General features: G+C 33.1%; 7 protein-coding genes across 7 annotated transcripts; 2 read left to right on the top strand and 5 right to left on the bottom strand.

Moving 5' to 3' along the window:
* Window positions 1-433: 433 nt before the first annotated feature.
* Window positions 434-6301, bottom strand: EIN_095500 (ubiquitin ligase E3 alpha, putative; the record flags this gene model as incomplete). Its single annotated transcript, XM_004254016.1, has 3 exons — window positions 434-2216; window positions 2430-5443; window positions 5519-6301. The coding sequence occupies 3 exons, from the start codon at window positions 6299-6301 to the stop codon at window positions 434-436; spliced, it is 5580 nt and encodes a 1859-aa protein (XP_004254064.1).
* A 316-nt stretch (window positions 6302-6617) lies between these two features.
* Window positions 6618-7132, bottom strand: EIN_095490 (DNA-directed RNA polymerase I, II, and III subunit RPABC3, putative; the record flags this gene model as incomplete). Its single annotated transcript, XM_004254015.1, has 2 exons — window positions 6618-6906; window positions 6984-7132. 2 exons carry the CDS (start codon window positions 7130-7132, stop codon window positions 6618-6620), a joined length of 438 nt encoding a protein of 145 aa, XP_004254063.1.
* A 1503-nt stretch (window positions 7133-8635) lies between these two features.
* Window positions 8636-10129, top strand: EIN_095480 (hypothetical protein; the record flags this gene model as incomplete). The annotated part of the gene is made up of 1 exon (XM_004254014.1): window positions 8636-10129. The coding sequence occupies one exon, from the start codon at window positions 8636-8638 to the stop codon at window positions 10127-10129; it is 1494 nt and encodes a 497-aa protein (XP_004254062.1).
* Window positions 10130-10544: 415 nt separating this feature from the next.
* EIN_095470 (CDK1, putative) lies at window positions 10545-11525 on the top strand (the record flags this gene model as incomplete). The annotated part of the gene is made up of 2 exons (XM_004254013.1): window positions 10545-10786; window positions 10859-11525. 2 exons carry the CDS (start codon window positions 10545-10547, stop codon window positions 11523-11525), a joined length of 909 nt encoding a protein of 302 aa, XP_004254061.1.
* A 107-nt stretch (window positions 11526-11632) lies between these two features.
* EIN_095460 (actin-2, putative) lies at window positions 11633-12739 on the bottom strand (the record flags this gene model as incomplete). The annotated part of the gene is made up of 1 exon (XM_004254012.1): window positions 11633-12739. The coding sequence occupies one exon, from the start codon at window positions 12737-12739 to the stop codon at window positions 11633-11635; it is 1107 nt and encodes a 368-aa protein (XP_004254060.1).
* A 3506-nt stretch (window positions 12740-16245) lies between these two features.
* On the bottom strand, window positions 16246-20421 carry EIN_095450 (hypothetical protein; the record flags this gene model as incomplete). The annotated part of the gene is made up of 5 exons (XM_004254011.1): window positions 16246-17965; window positions 18014-18981; window positions 19052-19389; window positions 19486-20036; window positions 20165-20421. 5 exons carry the CDS (start codon window positions 20419-20421, stop codon window positions 16246-16248), a joined length of 3834 nt encoding a protein of 1277 aa, XP_004254059.1.
* A 442-nt stretch (window positions 20422-20863) lies between these two features.
* Window positions 20864-21256, bottom strand: EIN_095440 (hypothetical protein; the record flags this gene model as incomplete). Its single annotated transcript, XM_004254010.1, has 1 exon — window positions 20864-21256. The coding sequence occupies one exon, from the start codon at window positions 21254-21256 to the stop codon at window positions 20864-20866; it is 393 nt and encodes a 130-aa protein (XP_004254058.1).
* Window positions 21257-21377: the final 121 nt, after the last annotated feature.

The raw sequence follows: 21377 nt of genomic DNA, 5'->3' as shown, positions 1-21377 counted from the left end.
CCTTTTTTCTTTTCGTCTCTGCTTTCTGCGTCAATTTTATGTGTAATCATTCCTAAATGGCGGGGAAAAAAATCTGCTCTAAAAAGTGATAAACTATTCATTTATCAGTGCTAAACCTATTTATTTGTTTGGTTTTTCTCTTTTTAAGTTCAAAATCAATAACAGAATTGACAAATCCATCGTTTCTATCTTTTTGTTTTTTTTATTAGAAGAACATTATATTTGGTTTTAAATAAATTTAAAACAAAGAATAATAAAAATCTAATCACAAACTGAGTGTTTAATTTAATTTATTTTAAAACTAAATAATAATAATAAATTGTAGTTATAAAATAAACAACCTAAATTCAACTTTGAAAAAAAGATTAAAATGGTGATAAACAATGTTTAAAAATTAATGCCAGAACAATAACAAAATAAACAATTGTTGGACTCATGCCTTGAAAAGCTCAGAACCAAGAATCATTCTGGCTCTGACTTCGTGTGGGTATTGCGAACACTTTTCATACACATGCACTGGAGAAATTTCAATTCCTCTTCGTGTTGAACATCTCAAATTCTTCAGAACGTTTTTCAGAATTACAATCGCGTTTATGTCGTCCCCTCGATAAAACGTCCAGAGAAAGCCATAATTCGGCTGTCCATTGACACACTTTGTCACAATAGTTTTGACCATCGAATAGTCCTTTGTGTATATGACAAGTCGAATCAATTCAACATAGATATCGCCGTATTGTGGTGTAAAGACCATAGCATAGTGTAAAAAGACAAGCGCCAAATAGAAGTTACCTTTCTTTATTTCCATTCGAGCACCCTCGCACCAGACCTCCCCCGACTTTGGGGCATTTTTTAACGCAAGCTCAAACGCCTTTTTCTGCACTGCATCGCCTTTTTCGCCAGACAACATGACGTATAGTCCCCACACTCTCCCCGTCGACGGATACTCCTTCACTATCTTACAACACAGCGAATACGCATCGTCGACTCTCCCACACCTGACGTAGATCATAATCGCCTCGATTGAGTACTTCCAGTCGTCAATCACTTCGATGATGTTCTCCGCTACTTCGCACGCCTCTTTGAACTTCCCGCTGATCTCCGCTATATGAGCGCGTTCCATCAACGGAATCCCCCTCTGTTTGTCGTTTATTTGATTCTCTGTGTTTTTCAAAAACTGCGCAGACAACGCGACGTTTTTTGTGAATGCGTGTCGAGCAACAAGCACATTTGTCTTCCAGGTTGTGTTCGGCGTCGAGCATTCCAAACACCTCTGAAGGTAATTGTTTGCCATTTCACACCACTCGTAGTCAAAAGAGATCATCGCGGCTTCCAAGTAAGCTTTCCACTGAACGTCGTTGCTTAGTCCACCGACGTACTCCGTTATATAACCACTCACTTCCTTTTGGAGCGCTTCCTTGAGATCCTTCGACTTATTTGTCTTTTCGTCATAGATTCGGCAAGTTGACCTAATCAGTAAGACAAGAAGGTGGATGTACTTGGGTGCGTATTTCAGCCCAATTTTACAAATGAGTTTTGCCTCCTCATAGTTCATCATCTTATAATTCAAATTTGCATACTCGTAGTACAAGGGTGCGGTTGCTGTTCCTGTCGTTTTTTTGAGCGACACAAATTTCAGCGCTTCGATACCAAAGTACCACGCGCCGATTCTACTCTCAAAAGTAGCTCCTTCAAACATCAGTTTCCAGATGTTTGAAATGTTTTTGAATGTGTACTTCCCTTTGACTTTGTTCTCGAGCATTCTTCTGATTTTGTTGTACTTGCCGAGCTTCTCCCACCACGTGATTGCCTTTGTGATGATGTTCTCGTCGTCGCAGTGTGGCAAACACGCATCAAGCAACTCGCCTATTTCTTCAAATTGCCCTCGCTCCTCATAGAACGCGATGATTTTCAAAGTCAGTTGTTTGTCGAGTGGGTATGCCCTGAGTACTGCGTCAACCCACTTGTCTGTCGTTGCGTCGGACAAGTTCTCCATGCTGAAGGTTAACACCTTTTCCAAAGCATACCGCTTGATTTCTGGAAATTTCATGAGGAGTTCAGCCGCTTTTTTGTTGAACGATGTTGTGTCTGAGACCACTTGTTGTTGTGTCACCGTGTGGCATAGATTTTCAAATTCGGTGTCAAACTCGTGCTCGAGTTTGGACCTCCGCGAAGTGGAAATCGCTTCGTACTTTTTCATGTTATCGTAAATTCTTAAACTTCACATTATTTTCGTGCCCCAAATTTCTTATCGTTCTGCCATAACGATCTTTCAACTCTTTTTTTGTTTCCTTCTTATGCTGTATTATAATATATATTAAATTTTACTATATTATATAGTTTATCACTGCAAACTTTAACACCATTAAACAACTCATATCAATCAATCATCGTCATTCCCATCAATATCGTCGTACGGAACGAAGACAAACGATCCGCCTTCATCGTCTTGGTACACTCTTGGAGTTAAATCGACGAATGTTTCGTCCTGGAAAATGGAACCTCTTCTGAGTGCGTTCATAAATATTTCATAGTTCTTACTCACGAAACTAAACTGTCCGATTTGCACTATGTCTGGCTTGAACTTGTCACCATATTTATTCTCATACACAACGATTCCCCTCACCGAAACGTCTTGCATCAAACAAACCATTCCCTTTGAGATATCAAAATAGATGCCATACCCCATCGAACATTTCTGGAAGTGATCAACCGAACATCCAGGACACAAAATCTTCCCGCAAATCAAACAAACACGTTTCTCTAACACATCACCTATGTTCCGCTGACACTCCTCGCACACCTCTTTTGAATACTTCAGAACAACATCTTCGTAATTGTCGGGGATCTCTTCGAGTGTGAACGGCTTACTTCCCACCCCAAATTTGGTGCAACAAACGACATTTGGTTCTTCATTCTCATCAACACCTGTATTTTCGTTAAATACCCCCGACTTCATGATGTCTTCCAACAAATTTGTCACATCGAAAAAGACCTGCATCGCTTTCTTCCCGTTCTCATATAAAAAGGTCTTCATGTCCAATTCGACGGTTGTTGTATCAATCTCAGCAAGTTCCTTATTTAAAATCTCCTTTCCACATTTTTTGGCACATTCGATGGCTTTGGAAGTTGGTATACTGTTACATCTCAACAAAATGTATAAGAAGAAAGGGTCTTTCTCGGGCATATGTTCTTGGGCAACAGTAAGAAGGTCTTCACCATCTTTGCATTTCCCAAGTTTCTTCCCAAGTGCCATCAATGTGTTGACTATGTACTTATCATCTTCATCTATAACATAGTTCCCTGATCGTGTACATAATTCTAATGAAGACACCGTCGAATGGATCATCCATATAATCCCTTCATATAGAGTCCACTCCTCAAACTCCAGTTGAGAGAGTGAAAACAATAATTCATTGATTTCTTCTTCTCCTTTCGCATTTTCAATAACTAATAAGTCGGGGAGAAAGTACCCAAACTTTTTTAAACAGACGGGGCAACTGTCTCTGTCTTTCAAGATTTCTAAATAACACTCTTTGTGCACACGATGTTTGCACGTGTTCACATTAATCTGACAACTGGTAAGACCACCTTCTTTCAGTCGTTCTAACTCGACCGCACCATTGGGAAATATATCAATAAATCGTCCCGTAATGGAATTTTTATGACACTGACAAATGACACACTCGTCTTCATTTTTTTCTTCAATTTTCTCTTCTTTACATTCTGTAATGGGTTGAACAAGTTGTTGCTCTTTGGGGTGAGCTTTGGTGTATTTCATTTGTTCCGAAAATGTTCGCTGTTTGTTTTTCATTTTTTCAAGTAAATGTTTTCGTATGTTCTTGGCAGTGTTCTTCATTTTCGTCTCTTGGATTTTCTCTTCTGAAACTTCTTCGGAGTTTTTGCTCTTCACTGCAAGGGCGGACATGTACCCCTCGTAAAAGGGTCCCTTCACATAATCAAAAAACTCAGAAATGCCACAAACACTGAGGCCAGCAAACTCACAGCCGAGGTCATTCAATTTGTCTGCGAGATGGACATTACTAGCCACATTGTTATTTGTAGTGAAGCTATCAAATAAGAAGAGCAAAAACATTTGCGAGATGTCAACAACAACTTCATCACTTGCTTTGTATTGTTTAAAGGCTCCACAGAAAAAGTCGACAATCTCCTCACTCTGTAATAACAGTTTGACCCCTTCAATATTTTGCGACGATACAAAAACGTACTTGTAACGATTCGGTTTGATCGAGTTCTTCTCATAAAGTGTTGCCTTCATCAATGCCTCTCGGTGTATTTGTCCGAATAATGGGAAGACGGGATCTATTTGATCCAAATATTCCTTTCTAATGACACCCTTCTTTACACAAACTGCGTCAAAGTGCTTCTCCAATGGCAAATTCTCAAATGGGGTTTGGGACGCGATAGTCGCGGGGTTTGTGATTCCCGCTGCTGTGAATTGTGCGATAATAATTTGGAACCAATCGCCGTCTGTTACTTTGGTGTTGGTTATTTTCTGACACCGGCATATTTCAACAACAAATCGCATCATCTCATAGAAGTTAATTGGACTGAAATTAACGTCGGCGTATGTGTACAAAGTTTTGTCCGAGAAGTTGATGAGTTTAAACATCGTAACGCAAGTCGAAATGAAAAATTTCACCCCGACAATTGGAAGTAAAAATTGGACTAATGTCAAATCGAGTAAAAAGGTCTTCTCATAAAACAGTGAAACATACGTCGAAAATTGTTGCTCGGCGTCAGAACCGTTACGAACCCAATCGCGCTGAATAAACTGACTCACAAATACTCGTGACAAAATAACATGTTCAACCAACAACTCGGCGTCTGTTTTCTCAATTTTTGGTACGCAGCTGTCTTGATGTAATCTCAGTAAGACGTAGGTGTAAAACGACAATACATTTGATATCGGGGAAACAGGTTGATTCTCCCCACAAAGTCGTTTGTGAACTTTTACATTGTTAACTTCTATGACGGGAACATCCACCAAATACTTCCTCACCACTTTCATCACTTCGTCGTGGATATATTCAAAGTTGCGTTTCAAATTCTCTGTTGTTGCCAAATCTCGGATGACAAATGCAAAATCCAACGCATTTTCCATATAAAACGAAGTCATTTCAAAGAACATATTGTCGTACTCCACGTGATCTCCAGTTTTGATCATAATGGGAAGGACGTTAGATGTGATTTTGAGTACTGCAATGATTTTCTCAAAGACTTCTTTTGAAAATTCGATGTTATGTGTCACGGGATGTTCTTCAATAAACCAAACAACGAAGTCCACAAAGTTGTCGACTTGTTTCTCGTTCCACCCGACCTTTGGAGGTATTTCAATTACTTTTGTGTTTTTGTAAATCGACGTGTAAATGTCTTGTGAATGTTCAAGTAACTTAACAAAGAGATTTGTTTTGAAAAAGTCGTTCTATACTTCAGTGTTCTGATTCTTCAAGCCAAGATCTGCGTTGACAATAAACACCAAAAAAAATCAAAAACAAACGACCAAATCATTTGGATGTGTCGATATGAAACTAAACACGAAGTCTTGAAGAAGATTTTTAATTGGAAAATCGTTTTTCAAAAGATTCAATGTGAGGTGGAGGATAGTAAACGTTGGGAATTTGAATAAATCCATTCGAGAGATGTACTTGACAAGAAAGTCCCTCAAATAGTCTGTTTTAAGTTCTACTGTAAAGCACACTTCAAACAGAAGTTCAAAGTAGCACAAATCTCTCCCAAACTCTTTCGCCAACGGAGATCTTTCATTTTTCGTTGGTGTGTTGCACTTTTCCGCCACAAGCAAAAAGAAGAGATTTGACTTGATGAGATATTGAAGAGTGCACAACTCAACTTGGGTATCGTCGAGTGGATCTTTAGCAGAAACAATTTGGTTAAGAAAGTCAACAATGATGTCTCCTATTCTCTTGTACTTTTCTGGTATTTTCTCCTCCAAATCCCCGTTGAATGGGACGCCGTGACGTTTACAAAATCCCGACGACTTCCACGCCTCCGTATTTCCACAGTCGCACGTGAACGTCCCCGATGTCGCGTACGCATAGTAATCGTGTCCAACGTGATTTCCTTCCGAAAAGCATAACGAGCAGATACACGACGAGTTCGATTTCGCACACGTTTTGCATCGGTATATAATCTCTCTTCTTTTGTTGTCATTTTGTTTCGGGCATATCATAGGGGGGATAATGTCTTTTGTCTCATTGACGACGTCTTTCAATGGAATCGAAAATTTGGTTCTCCAAAACGCCTCGACTTCTCCAACTTCCATTATTCTTCTCAGGGTTTTCCAGTTATTAACAACTTCTTTCTTGCAAAATAATCATTATAAAACAAATTATATATTTATAGTTATTTTTACTACTAATAACTACCTCATAATTAACAATTAGGAGTTTTTTTTTGACGTTTTATTCTTGAAATTACTATTAATTATTATATCTTTATTATTATTAAAATTAAAAAAATCATTTCGTTATCAAATCAATTTTTAATTTTAAATATACTACAATTAAGCTATTAAATATATTAAAATTGATTTATAGAAAATCACAAAAAAAGAACAGAACGACAACATTCAAAAGGAGTTACTTTTCTTTGGAAATCAACAAAAAGACTTGGTCGTCCATGTTAATACCAGAAACAAGTGATTGGCTGGCGTATACCATAAATAATAAACCGCCAAAAGATGCTATGACAGAAACCTTATCGTTGCTCTTGTCCTCGACGAACTTGAAGACGATACCATGCATCACGTAATCATAGTTGTCCATTTTCGAGTTTACACCAAAGTCGGGTGTATACCCATCTTTAAAGTCCATTGGCGAGTTATCGAAGTTAAGACTCGTTGTGAGCTCGAGCTCGATGGTGTCTTTTCTTGACGTTAATTTGATGTACCACAATTAAAATGACATTATATAATTTAGTATATGGCATTAGCGCGACGAACAAACGTGTCGAGTGGAAATAAGTCCGTGTTGATATCCACAAAAATCTTATAATTTCCTTCTTTATCCTCACACTCAAAACGCGAGACATTCTCAAATACATTTCCACCCGCATCTTTGGACTTAATTGTGAACCGACCCTTCACAAGAGACATGAATTGTATTTTTTTGTACCCTCGTTATAAAAATTTAGGGTTGATTTTTAATGAGTTTTTTTTTTCAATTAAAGAAAAAATAATATTAATAGTTATAATTAAGTGTATTATTCATTTTAATACACCGTTGGATTGATAAAAACAAAATGTGAAAATTATAAACTTAATTTTCTACCTTTTTTTATTATTATTAATTTTGTTGTTTTATAGTTTATAATTATTAAATTACTAAACCTCGAATTAAACAAATTTGACTTTATTAATATTAAACTATAATGTATTATAAATAAACTATTATAATTTGGACTTTTTGTGATCGGCTTTTTTTACCATTTAAATTAATATTTATTATTTGCCGCTGTTGTTTTATTAAGAAAAATACTTTTTTAGCAACTGTTTGTGTTTTTATAATTTGAAATAAAAAATAAGTCAATTGTTAGGAATGGTAATAAAAGCCATTTTAATTATTACTAATTGAAATAGTAAAAAATACTAATATATTAATTATTATTTTTTAATTTTAAGAATTAAAATTAATTTTGTTGTTAGGTATGGAGACAAGTTAATTACTATTCTATATAATGAAGTAAACAACAAATTAATAATTAATTAGTTGTGATTGTCAGTATGATCTTTAAGTGTTATAATAAAAAGTCGAAAGTATCTCCGACATAGAACACACGAACACAAAAACGCGCAAAAGCAGTCGATAAAAGTGAATATAACGGAACAGCTATAATAAATCACATTTTCTTTGTTAAGTAGATCTTCACAATTTAATGAAGAGCTTGTCGAAAATTGCGACGAAATCACTCCTTCAAAATAACATAAATTCTTGTTGTCAAAATTTCAAAAATGTTTTACTCAACTGTCAACAAACGTTTTGTTCAATCATCAATTTTGAAGATTCACTCAGTAACGAGAAGTCGATACTTTTATTCCACCCCAATAATCCCAGAACGAAAATGACAATCAACATTATAAAATTGAAAATTAAATGTATTAAATTTGTCCAGTGTTTATAATAAATAGCAAGAATCGCAACACCAAAAGCAAAATGGTAAACAAATAGAATCGTTGATACAATAACAGCAGTCAGCCGTATTTTATATATTTCATCATTTATATATTCAGTTACAGTATAAAATAATATACAAAAGGTTAATACCGTTGATACAGACATCATTAGAGTTATCCTTAAGATCAGTTGCGTGATCATTCTACAATTATATGTTTCTAATTGATTTTTTAATTCTTTTCTTATTAGTATTTGAGATGCAATTCTTCTTCAGAATTTATAGAAAAATATAGTAACTTGTATAGTATTTATTATATTTATAAAATATAATTTAATAAACTATAACTAATCAACTATAATAAATGACTAGTAAATTATAATAATAATTAACTAGTAAGAATGCCATTTCACAAACATAACTCATCATTGATTACTATTACACTACTATAATTTCTAAATAAAAGAAAGAGAACTAGAAAAGTGTAATGGACGCTCAAAGCAAAATCCTTCAGCGCCAACGGAACGAAATGCAACTTATTCATGAGGAAGTTAAGCGAAAGCTTGACGTTCTTTCTTTAAATATGACAACACAAACCAAAGCCATTGAGGAATTGGTAGAACTAGAAAAGAAGAGTAGTTCCACGTCGATCTCGAAACTTGGAGACGAGCCCGACTTTTCCAAAGAAGTTTTGAGCATTTTGAGGAATTCGACTTTGACGCAAAACTCAAATTTAGAGAAGATCAGAACTTTAGTGAATATGACCGTTGCCGACTTTGAACGAATTCAACAAGAGATGTTAGTGTCTGTTGACATTTCCCTTCGTTCATTAGAGAAGCGCCTTAAAGTGTATGACGACAAGTTTGTTACAATTGAAAGATTTAAGAAACGTGTTGGACCTCAAACGTACGACCCGGTCACTTTGTCGTTCACCGACGGGGACGTTGTCGTTGACAAAAAAGTGTTGTCGTCACATCTCTTTTCAACTTCACTCTTGTCCGAGTTCATATCGGCAGCAGGCGACTCCGTCACGCCAATCCACATTGCTAGGAGTCAGCAATACTTCAAGTATATCTTAATGTACTTCACTGATGGGGAGATAGTATGTGGGGAGAGTTCTTTAGGGATGCTCCAAGCCGTTTCCAATGAGATGAGTGCCTATGGGATACCGACTTCTGAGATCTATAAAGCTTTGCGACAACTGCTTACAAGTTACTTAATCGAGCACAAAGACCCTTCGTTGGATGTCTTGTGTAAAACAGTGAACTTAGGGGAATACACCAAACTCTTTGCGTTGCATCGAGCATGTATGACGGTGAATGACAGTGAGAAGGACGTTGCGGAGCAATTAGAGAAGTGTGGGACGTATGAAGAAGCCACTCAAGTGATAACGACGATGATAACACAAAGAGAGTTAGACATTAGTAAGTTCAAGAACGTCGAGTTGGTAAAATTTGTGACGAGTTGTTTCATTCGGCGGGAGAGTATTGAGTTTAAAGTCTCGAATAGTAATGTTGTGTTTAGTACTACAACACTCTGCAATCGATTACATAAGCAATTTAATGTCGGGATGATCCCTGAAATAGTCTCTGCTTTCAATTTCCATATTGGGAACTTGGGAAGATCGGGAATAGGTAATGCAATGTACGTCGGATTCTCTTTTGCACCACTTGCAAGTCCACCAGCAGATCAGACGTGGGTGAAGTGTGGGTTTTACTTGTCAATATATAACGGAAATTTGTATTCAGAAAAGATCACACCAAATTCACAAGAACACAAGTACTATGATAAAAAGATCGGGAAGGATGACGACATCGTCTGTTGGTATTCTCGCAAAGACAAAGTCATTGGCTTTATTATTAATGGAATAAATTTGGGACCCGCTTTTGTGGGGATTGCACAAGTCAATTTGTTCCCCATATTTGTATTATATGAGGCAGAACAAACTTTTGTTGTTGACAGTGTGTTACCCATTCAGTAGTAAGTGAGTTGAAGTGGTATATGTTTAAACTTTTGAAAATACTAATCCAATAGTTTTTTTTACTTTAAATTCATTATACTGATAAATAATACTAATAAATAATTATAATAAATAATTATAATAAATAATTATAATAAATAATTATTTGATTTATCAAGTTAAATTGATTGGTACATGAAAAATTATTATTGGGTAATTCAATAATAATTTATTATACTAATACATACTAATTGATTACTATTAATAAGTAGTAATATTTATTAGCTCTTTTTAATTTATTTTTTAGTTATAAAAGAAGAATGCCAACAAGTGTTTAATATGTAACTTTTCATAGACTGTCATTACTACGTGACACTCAACATCTGAAGGTGTCAAACTGTCATCATACAAACTCAAAAAACAAAGCAGAACTTGGATGTCTAAACCCAAGAAACCCCAAACTGATGTAGATAATTGTTTATTAAATAAATACTATCAAATACTAGAATCTCTAGGGGAAGGGACGTACGGCCTTGTCTCAAAAGCAATTGACAAAAAGACAAAGAACTTTGTCGCAATCAAAAAGATCAAAATAGACGTCGAGAGTGAAGGACTTCCATGTTCTTCTCTTCGAGAAATTAGTGCTCTTTCTGATCTGAAACACCCCAATATAGTGACGTTTGTTACAACTTTGAGGTTTCCTCTGTACTATAATTTAATAGTAAAATAATAGTAAAATGTAACAACTAGTTTACTTAATATCTACAACACGGGAAAGACACTCTATTTAGTCTTCGAGTATTGTGATGATGACCTTCAGAAGTTCATCAAGCGGAGCCAAGGAGATATCCCTCTTGAGCTTATTAAAACCATATTAGTACAGCTCATAAAAGCATTATCATATTGCCATTCGCATCGTACCTTCCATAGGGATATCAAGCCCGGCAATATCTTTATGAACAAAGATGGGACTGTGAAGTTGGGGGATTTTGGACTTGCTAGGGTTTTCCGGTCAGAAGCAAAACACTATACTCCCGAAGTCATTTCATTGTGGTATAGAGCGCCAGAGATTCTCTTTAAAATGCCATCATATACATCAGCAGTTGATATGTGGAGTGTTGGTGCAATTTTTGGGGAATTAGTGTTAAAGAGGCCGATGTTTAAAGGGACGAGTGAGCGCGATCAAATCATTAAGATAGTTGAGGTGCTTGGAATACCTACACAACATGAGTGGGGGAATGGGTATTCCTATTTTAGTGATATTCATGTGCAACAAAGTGGAGAAGATCTGAACACAACGTTTCAACGAGTTGGTGTGAGTGGTATAGAGTTACTGAAAAGCATGTTAGTCTATAATCCAAACAATCGAGTTACTGCGGCTAATGCACTTACTCATCAGTTTTTACAAGTCAAGTGATGTGTACATATTATATTATTTTAATAACATAATAATATTATTATATGGTATTTATTTCTTTATGAAATGCATTTTATTAAAATTTAATTCTATTATTTAAAAATTTATTATTTAAATTTGGCCTTCATCGCGTCGTCTCCATTTTCTTGATAGTCGTCTCTAGTTATTGTCAAATTCGAAAAAGTTTCTATTGAAGATATGACTTTGAGTCCAAGCCAAGCAGAATTTATTCCGTGATGTGCTGAAGTAATTTTAATAGTTTCATTGGGTGCAAGTCTTTCTAATTCAAATTGAAGTCTCTCTTTAAATCCTTGAAATAAAGTATTTCCTCCAACTAATAGAATGTTAGTATACATCTCCTTTCGATCAGATTCTTTAACTTGGTTAATAGCTTTTAAAGCTAAAAGAGGAATGGAATCGGAAGACGACCCAATGAGTCGTGGTTGGAATAAGGCTTCAGGCGCTTGAAAGACCTCTTCACCGACATTCAAATACTTTCCATCAGGAAGGCGATATACATGTTCTTTTCCTTCATTTTTAGTTCTTTCTTTGTTGATGTCTAAAGTGATATAACACATCTCTTCTTTCATCCGTTGGACACTATTCTTCTTCTCAAAGAAGTCGAGAGTGGTATCTTCTACCGTGTCATATAACTTCATTAAATGTGTTGTGATATCACTCCCTCCAAAAGAACTACTTGTGACTGCATTTCTTATTATCTTGCCATCGACTATTGGAACACATTCAGTTATCCCATCACCAGAATCTATTACAAGTCCAGTCGACATGTTCTCTCCATACATCGCCATCAAAGGTGACGCTCCTAAGTAGAACGAATCGGCATAGACTTCGTGGAATACATGGTTGGCAGTTATTATTCGCTTTGCTTGAGTGTTTGTTGTTGACTCAGTCATAACCACTTGAATGTGATTATCATTGTTTTCTTGTAAAGGGTCAACAGCGGCATCCCATATAGAATCCATTAAATCAAAGTCTATAATAATTCCACGCTTAATGGGGTACTTCAGTGGAACAGTAAGACGACTTTCAAAAGCTTGAGTACCAAACAGTTGTGTAGTTGGACGACCAGTCTCTTCATTTCTCACTTCAAGAGTGCCACCAATCGTTGGTTCACATAGAGATGGAAATTCTTCGTCATAATTTCCTGCTTTGACAACACCAGATCCGTTATCAACTAATATTTTCTTTATCATTGAATTTGTAGAGTATGAAGATTATTATCTTTTTCATATAAAATAACTCGTTGTCATTCGTAAAAACAACATTTTCTATTTGAAATACTTATCAAAACATTTTCATGACAAGACTCAAAGTACTCCTATTTAGCATGTTTTATAAACTAGTATAATGATTATATTATAATAAATACTAATTTTTTTATCAACTTATTTAAAAGTTTAATAAAATTAATTAGTAGTTTTAAAAATAAACAACATCATCAATTGAAATTTTAATAAAAATAATAGTTATTTTAACCATAATATTCAAATTAAGTATAAAAATGTTAATGCGAAATAATTAAACAAAAAATTTACAACAATCACTATATTTTTTTTTACCATTATTTATTTGAAAACAACGAAAAGTTATCAAGAACATCATTATTTAGCACAAATCTGTGGTTGATATCCTTTGAACTTTGTTAGTCAACCTCTCGAATATAATAAATTATAGTTTACTCTAATTATAATTCATTTTTATTAAACTATAAATTTTTATTATAAAATTAATTATTAATAATTTTTCATATTTTCGAAAACTTAACAAAAAGTTTTCAATAACAAATTTGTCCATTTAAATTATTTATTATAAGTTTATTTGAAACCAATATTATTATTATTATTATTATTATTATTATTATTATTCTTTCAATACAGTAACAAAACATTAAGTGTTAAGTCACTGCTTATCATTAAGCTAAAGAAGGTAATTTGATTGTTGAAGTCCACTCAGAGATGAAGACGTATGTATTTATCATGGTTGATCACACTAAATTCTCATCATTGTGGCGATTAGATGAAAAAATTTTTTGTTTTTATACCCAAACTTTGTTTTTAACAAAAATATTTTTAATTATTTTAATACTTTTTAAACTATAAAAATTTTAAAAATACCAACCAAAAACGAACTAGATAAATCTAAAAACAACAAATCAGTATTTTTTCCTATTTTTTTCTATTTCTATTTCAAAAAAAAACAATTCTATATATTATAATAATTTTATTATAAAACAACCACAGTATAAAATGTATATTTGTGGAACAATTTATAAATAACTGGTTTGTACTACATTAAAAATATATTCTTGAATTTTTTGTTTAATTAAAACTTAGTTTTTAATTTCAAATAACTTTCAATATTAAAAAAACAATTATTCATTATATAAATAGATGCGTATTTTTTGATTGATTATTGACAAAGAGACACTTTTGACTGGTATTGTTGATTTAAAAAAATGATAATGATCATAACCATTAAAAAATAGTTACGATCCATTATCATTTCATTGTATTATAATTAATTAGTTATTTTATTATTAAAGGTGACCTGAGAGATTGTCTCGACCCAAAAGACCTTAAGATCTTTTAAGCAGAATTAATTGTTTTTATAAAAATTTGCACATTGTTGAATTGATTAAATATAATTATCATTAACCTTAACAGATCATGTTAACAATTTATATAACAAAGGTTTCAACACAATTAAACGTTCAAATAAACAAAAAAAACAAATATACAACAGTGTTGATACAAAGGTAATTCTCAAATTAAATTTCTACTTAAATAATAATTGTGTATTACATTGATTTTATTGATTGTAAATAATAACTTTTGTGCAATGACTATGATATACATTAAAACAAAAATAAACGATTATCATCAAGTTCATTGTGTAATACGTCGATGTACACAATTTTTATTAAACAACTTTTTGTTGATAATTACATATAAGAGAGTTGTTATATACGATTATTTTTTTATAACTATCGTTTTCTTGTTATTCATGTAAAAACACATAATTAAATATATATATTTTAGTAACATCACAACATTTAATATTATCTAAAATAGAACCTTAAATTAATTGTTAATTTGAATAATGTAATAACAACAGATTGTGTATTAGGTTTCACTGTTAATCACAACATTTTCATTTTTATAAAATGTCAAAAAATAAACTTGATAAATTTTTAATGTGAAAACATGTAACATCAAACCTAAACTTAAAAACACTAAAATTACAATAATAACACAGTTCAAAATATTTTTGCTTGTAACTTGTTGCTCTTTCACATATGTACATAAGATATAAAAATAAACATTTTATCAACAAAGAGTAAAAGCAGACGATAAACAAATTATAAAATTGATTCGAGTTCTTCGTTGTGGTACATTAACTTTGTCATTTCAACAAAATGAATACACTTTTCATGATTATTTTAAAATTCAATTCCATACATATTTTTCTATTTTATTGTAGTTATTTCTTTAGATCATACATAAAAGTGTATTAAAACATAAATGTTTGTCTTTTTGGATTTAAAAATGATTCTTATGTTATCTCAGTAATACACAAACATTTAATATCAATTCAATTGCTTTCAAAATGAATTATATTAATATTGTATAAATTAAATATTTTTAATTAAAATAATAACATATATTTAATTGTATCTAAAAGACAACACCAATGTAATTAAAAATACAAATTCGTTTATTAACAACATTTGTAATTTGTTCATATGTATATTTAATTATTTATCATAAACAAAATTAATGTAATTGTCAGTTATTTTAACCAGTAAATATATTTTATTTAAACTTAACATGTACAAATGGGTTGTGAACCACACGTAGTAAAAAGATTTATTTACATTCTTTTCATTATATAATATTTATGTATTTGTTTAGTTTGAAATTATATGTTTACACACTCAAAAAGTTTTCATGTTTGATAAATTAATTCATTTTTCAATGAACATGTAAAGCATATCAGTGAATCCTTTTATATTAATTATTATAATAAAATCATTTATAAGTAACTGTAAAATCATGTTATTATTTTACTGTTCAGTAACAGTTGTGTTGTCATATTATAATTGTGTTATTTATGTGTGAGGTTAGACAGAATAAACTAAAAGGATAATATATATTAAATAACAATATTTCCATGTTATAGTCAACAATGAGTTATTAAAATAATTTTTTGATGTAGTTACACAATGAAAATGGTCACACCTGTTTTAAATATAAAAAATATATTCAATTATCAAAAATGTGTCATAAATAATTGTTCTCTTTAGTTTATGTTTACATCAACAAATACATTTAAACATGATTGTTAATTATTTATTTATCATTCCATGTCTTGTCATATTGATAACTAATGTGTGATTATCAAAAACTACATTTTTAATATGAAATTCATTTGTTTGAATATGAATATTTTTAAAGAAATACAATTATTTTTTTTGTTTACCAAATATTTTTTTTGTAATCTTTTTTTTACTTAAATAATAATTAATTATTTATTTTTCTATGTTTATAATGATTTGACACGCATTTCAAATTTTTTGTTACTATTTTTTAATTATTTTACGAATGTTTTTGACTTCAAATAAATATTGTCAGCCCAAGCATTTTGATGAATTTTCAAGGTCACCTTAAATGGTATATATTTGACAATTTAAATAAATTTCTCAATTACTTTCGCCAGGAATGTCTGGAGGTCTTTGTGATGCTGGTGTTCTTCTACCAACAAACGCTCTCCTTCTTTCCTGTGATGGAGAAGGGGGTGGTAACGGGTGTTGGGTTGATTGAAGGGTTGGTGAAGTTGGTTGTTGTGGTGGTTGAGGTGTATTGGTTGGAGTTTGTGGTTTGTTTTTGTCGACAGCATCTCTCAAAAAAGTAGTTCTTCTATTCCCATTACCTGCCAAATAATTTGGACTTTCTTGTGAATGTGGACTTGTGCCATTTGGCGTTTTACTCGAGCTGAATGTAATACCACCATAAATTGATCCTCCCATGAAGTTGTTTTGAAGTGGCAACTTCGCTGTATCCGACGCTTTGCTCACGTTCGTTGGACTCGAATTGTCAGAAATAAACTGTGGTGATGCATTTTGTTTCATATCTGGAGTCAGCGAATTTACTGCAACTGGACTACGTGAAGTAAAAAACTCAGTTTTGATTGGTTCTCTTCTTTCTTCGGGGCTGATTGATTTTGCTGTTGCGGCGTCCATTGTTGTTGGTCTTGTGCCTTGTTCTCCAAACTTCTTTCTATAAAGGCCCATTGTGACTCTTTGGTTTGGAGAGGGGGACAGCGTTGGTGATGTGGATTCCGCTCCACAAGGTGGTGAAGTTTTGTCCAAAATACCAACAACGGTTTTAAATCCTCTTGATGATGATGGAGAAGGTGATCTCAGTAAATTGTTTTTGCAAGTATTCGGACTTTTTGCTTTTGTGAACGTGATGTTTGACGGGTGTTTAGTTTTCTTTGTGATTTGTTGAGGGAACGCGAAGACTGTGACGTTTTTGAAATCGACAGGTTTTGTTAGTTTTAAGTGATTGTTACTGAACAAACTATGTGTAGCAACACATGTATATTTGGTGTCTAAAAATGACGCAACACTGAGTAAAATGTTATTTCGTTCCGTAAATGCCGAACGTTTAGTTTCACTCTCATTAGCTCTTGCCAACACCACTCCTTTGATGAGTGAAGACATCACCTCAAAACTACACAATTGATTTTCTAAGCACAATCCCACTTTACTATTTAAACTCACCATATACAATTCCGATGTCGTCGGCGTAATGGTGATAGTAAGCCCACACTCCAGACTATTGTCTTGGCTTTGGTCTGAACACTTGTCGGAACTACACCCCCATGATATCAAAACATCAGTTTCTCTCATATCTCTGAATCTGTTGTTATTGGTATTGAGGATATCAACATGGTAATTCACTAAAACGCCATCAGAAAGATACCTCAATTCAGTGCGTTGTGTGTCGTTCTCTTTGACAGTCTCCAACACACCCAAATTCCCTACAAATTCCAAGTACTCATGTGTTGCTTGTTCCGCCTTCACAATCACATCAAACTCTCTCAGGCAACTCGTTCCGTCCAACCTCCCAAGTTCTTTAAATAATTCCTCATTCGAAACAAGTTCCTCAACCGGCGAATTAGTCATGTGATTGTAATTCAAAACTGACGACAAAATTCGTTGTCTAAAACACGGATTTAACACGTCACAATTCATCTCTTTCCACGTTTTTTCACATACCACAAACGGCAGTTGGAGTTTCCCATTTCCCATTCCTCCATATTGCGTTTTGTTATTCTCATTTCTCATTTTTTCAATCTCGTCAACTTCGTTTTCGCCACTTTTTATCCACTTTGGTGAAATCGTTTTCAAAGCTTTCCTAAAATGTTATTCGTTTTCTACTCATAAAAATGTTATTCTAACAAACACTTCCCTCTCTTCGCCAACAGGAATATTTCCCATCTTCCACTCTTCGTTTTCGTCGTCCATCAAGAAAGAATACACGGCCTTGCCGTATCTGTTTCTCAAAATGACAATAACTTTTTCGTACCAGGGTACCTCGATGATGGAAATCACAGAATTTTCAAATACGTAGTACACATGTATGAAATCGTTTCCTGTAAATCCTCTCTTCTCAAGTTCCTTTGTAACGAACGTTTCGGTGATCTGATTATCCAAAAACGATTTTTGGTTCGTTTCGTACAAAATGTTTTGGAGCTTGATATCAAAATCAAACTCTGCCAGAGTTGAATCGTTTTGGATAGTTTTGATCACTTTGTCAAGTATAGCATTTGTGAATAAAAGTTGTTCGTGTGACAACTGTGGGAGACAGACAGAGTAAAACAATGAAAAAACGCTCAGCAGATTTTCGACTTTCTGCGGCTCCTCGCTGTTTTCCATCACTCTTTTTTGCATAATAGTAAATATATCTTTCAGTATAGTAAAGTCGACACTTTCTTTATACGCCAAAATGTTTTTCAAAAATTCACACAGTGGATTTCCCATTTGACTAATTTGGAGAAGCCACGTCCCTGAGTTGTTGTCAAATTCTTTAACAAATAAATTCAAGAACTTATTCACGTTCATTCCTTTATTATCAAGTGAAACTATCGAAACCAAAATTCTATTCATTGTAACAAAAACGTCGTCACAATGTTCCGGGTCAATTTTAATAATAGAGAACACAACATCGATAGCCTGTTGTAACAAGGAGACTGTATTTTGTTGAAGTGAATCACGGCGTGGTGTAAAAATCATTTGAATTTGTTGTAGTAATGTCAATATATTCTTTTTGTTCTGTGGTGTTGGTGCAGCCTCCTTTGCTATTCGACAGAGTGAAAACATGATATCTCCGCTCAGCATCGAAGATAACTCTGGTCGGACATTGAACAAATTCTATTTTATTAATTCCAATTACTTCCAAAATACTTTGCTTTTTAAATTAAAGAACAACTAAAGAACAAACTATAAGGTGTTCGACAGTCCCAATGTTAATATCCAAATTAATTGAAGTGAGACATTTCGACAGAGCGCTTTGAGTTTTATACAAATAGTTCATATCATAGCTTTCTTTTTTAGTTAAAAATATAGTAACGAAAATAGATATAGAGTCAAGCACTGATTCAGTGAATGTTCGATGGTCTTTATACACAACTGTTTGATACAAAATGTCACAAAATATTCTCATGATATCATTTCCACTTAAAACAGTCTTAAGAAGTCCGTCAACTAATTTTCCAATTCCCAAAATGAGGCGATGATGGACGTCTGCATTTTCTACGTTACACAAATTTCCTGTGATATCTATATTGTTAGTATTTACTATAATAACTATAGTATGTACTATAATTATAATTCATTTTAGTATAGTAAATCATATATTTAGTATACTAAACAAACGAAGAAATTTGAGGTAAAATGTGAGTAAATACGTTGAAGTGAATGTCACCGTATAATCGACTTGATTGATTTGTGTAGTGATGACGTGTTCATCGCTTTGGGATGTCAATACTTCGACTAATGAATTTTGTAGAGAGATCATAGTGTCTTTCCAAATGAGTGCAACAGTTTTGTTTGTGATCCAGTTGACGTAGCACTTTTTGAGAATGTCCCATAATTCGTTTTCTTTCGAAGAAAAACAGGTCCAGACCACATTGAGAAATTTAAAAGTTTCATTCAGAATAATTGTGTTTTTCGAGCAAAAAACATTTTCTGCCACCGCAATAAGTGCTCGCACAAAGACATTTTCTATTTTTGTCGTGCGAATGGATGGGTACAAAAACTCAAAAATTTTCAACGTTTTCATACACAACGTTTCATAAATGGGGTATTCAGCTACTTTTGGTTCATGAGAGAAAATAAGTGTCAGTTGCAAGAGGCATTCTTCAAGATAAGCGGCACGGTTCGTGTTGATCGTGTCGGGCACGTTTTCGTTCTTTACAAACCATTTTCTATTGTATTAATTCATTTTACTATATATCTATGGTTTTAAATAATTCCATACAATGCTATGTAAATATAATAGTATATTTATAAGAATAGAACTATAATAGATACCATGCGAAGAATAGTGACAAACTCGTAGAGATCTATGCATTGAGTGATGATGGTGCTATCGGAAAGATTCAGTTGTAGACCAGCGCCGATGACTTCGAGTAGCCAAGTGGTGTGACTTTTTGATAAGAAAAATTTGTTGAGGTTTTCCTTGTTTTTGAGGATGTCAGCGCAAACAAGTCCAACGATCCCACTCTGTGTTTTACTTTCAAAAATAGACAACACGTCGGTTTCATTTGATGGAGTCAACAACCCAAGTTCTTGTGCTTTGCTTGTAAACATTTAGGTTTTTAGAGTTTGGTCGACGCCTTTTTAATTTCTTTTCCACACCAATTGAATTTGACTGTTCGCATTTTTTCGTATTCCAAGATTATTCCCGTTTATTCACTGATATAATTTCCTATTTCTTTGTCAATTTTACTTCGCATAAAAACAGGCATTTTTATTGAAATGTTCTATCAAAAATTCAAATTAAGAAAAAAACAAATGTTATATTTATAATTAATTAAATTATAAAAATGATATTTGTTATATAAATCTTTTCATATAAGTTATCATAAAAATTTTTAATCACTTATTTTGAATGATAGTAGATAATAATCAAACATGATTTTTAAAAGTATATTATAGTATTTATTATTATAATTAAATAATAATAATTGTATAATAAATTGTGATAATGTTATATTTTATAATAAATTTACTATTAAAAAGTAGTAATTACTTACGATTTGAGAATGAAGATCTTGACGAATTCATCGAATGTCAATTTTCCAGTTCTAGATTTATTAGCATATTGGAAGTGTGTTTTTCTTGATTTTTCGTCTCTATTTTCATACAACCTAGCAAACTCATTTTCTTCAATAAAGCCATCTTTGTTTTCATCAATCAAGTTGAAAAAAATTCGTATCAAAGTTCGTTGTGGTGTTGATTCAAATTTCTTTGGAATAGCGTCTAAAATATATTTGAATTCGCGTTTATTTAAAAGCTTGTCTTTTGCACAGAAAATTCCTTTACCGTCAGCGTAATTCAAAATGAGTAATAAGACGTCTCTTTCTATAGTGTATCCATTCTTCTTTGATACCTCTCCATTGACGTGTTTTAACATTCCAGCCATGAATTCGTCTTCATCAATTCGACCCGAGTCATCACGATCAAATTTTATGAAGAGGTCTTCTAAGTCACTCAATCGTTCAATAGTAAGGCACTTTTTTCAGTTTCTGTATTGAATTACAGCT

This window comes from Entamoeba invadens, assembly GCF_000330505.1.
Source record: "Entamoeba invadens IP1 unplaced genomic scaffold scaff_1105074725199, whole genome shotgun sequence".
Lineage (NCBI taxonomy): Eukaryota > Evosea > Mastigamoebida > Endamoebidae > Entamoeba > Entamoeba invadens.
This window is presented reverse-complemented; position numbering and strand designations above follow the sequence as displayed.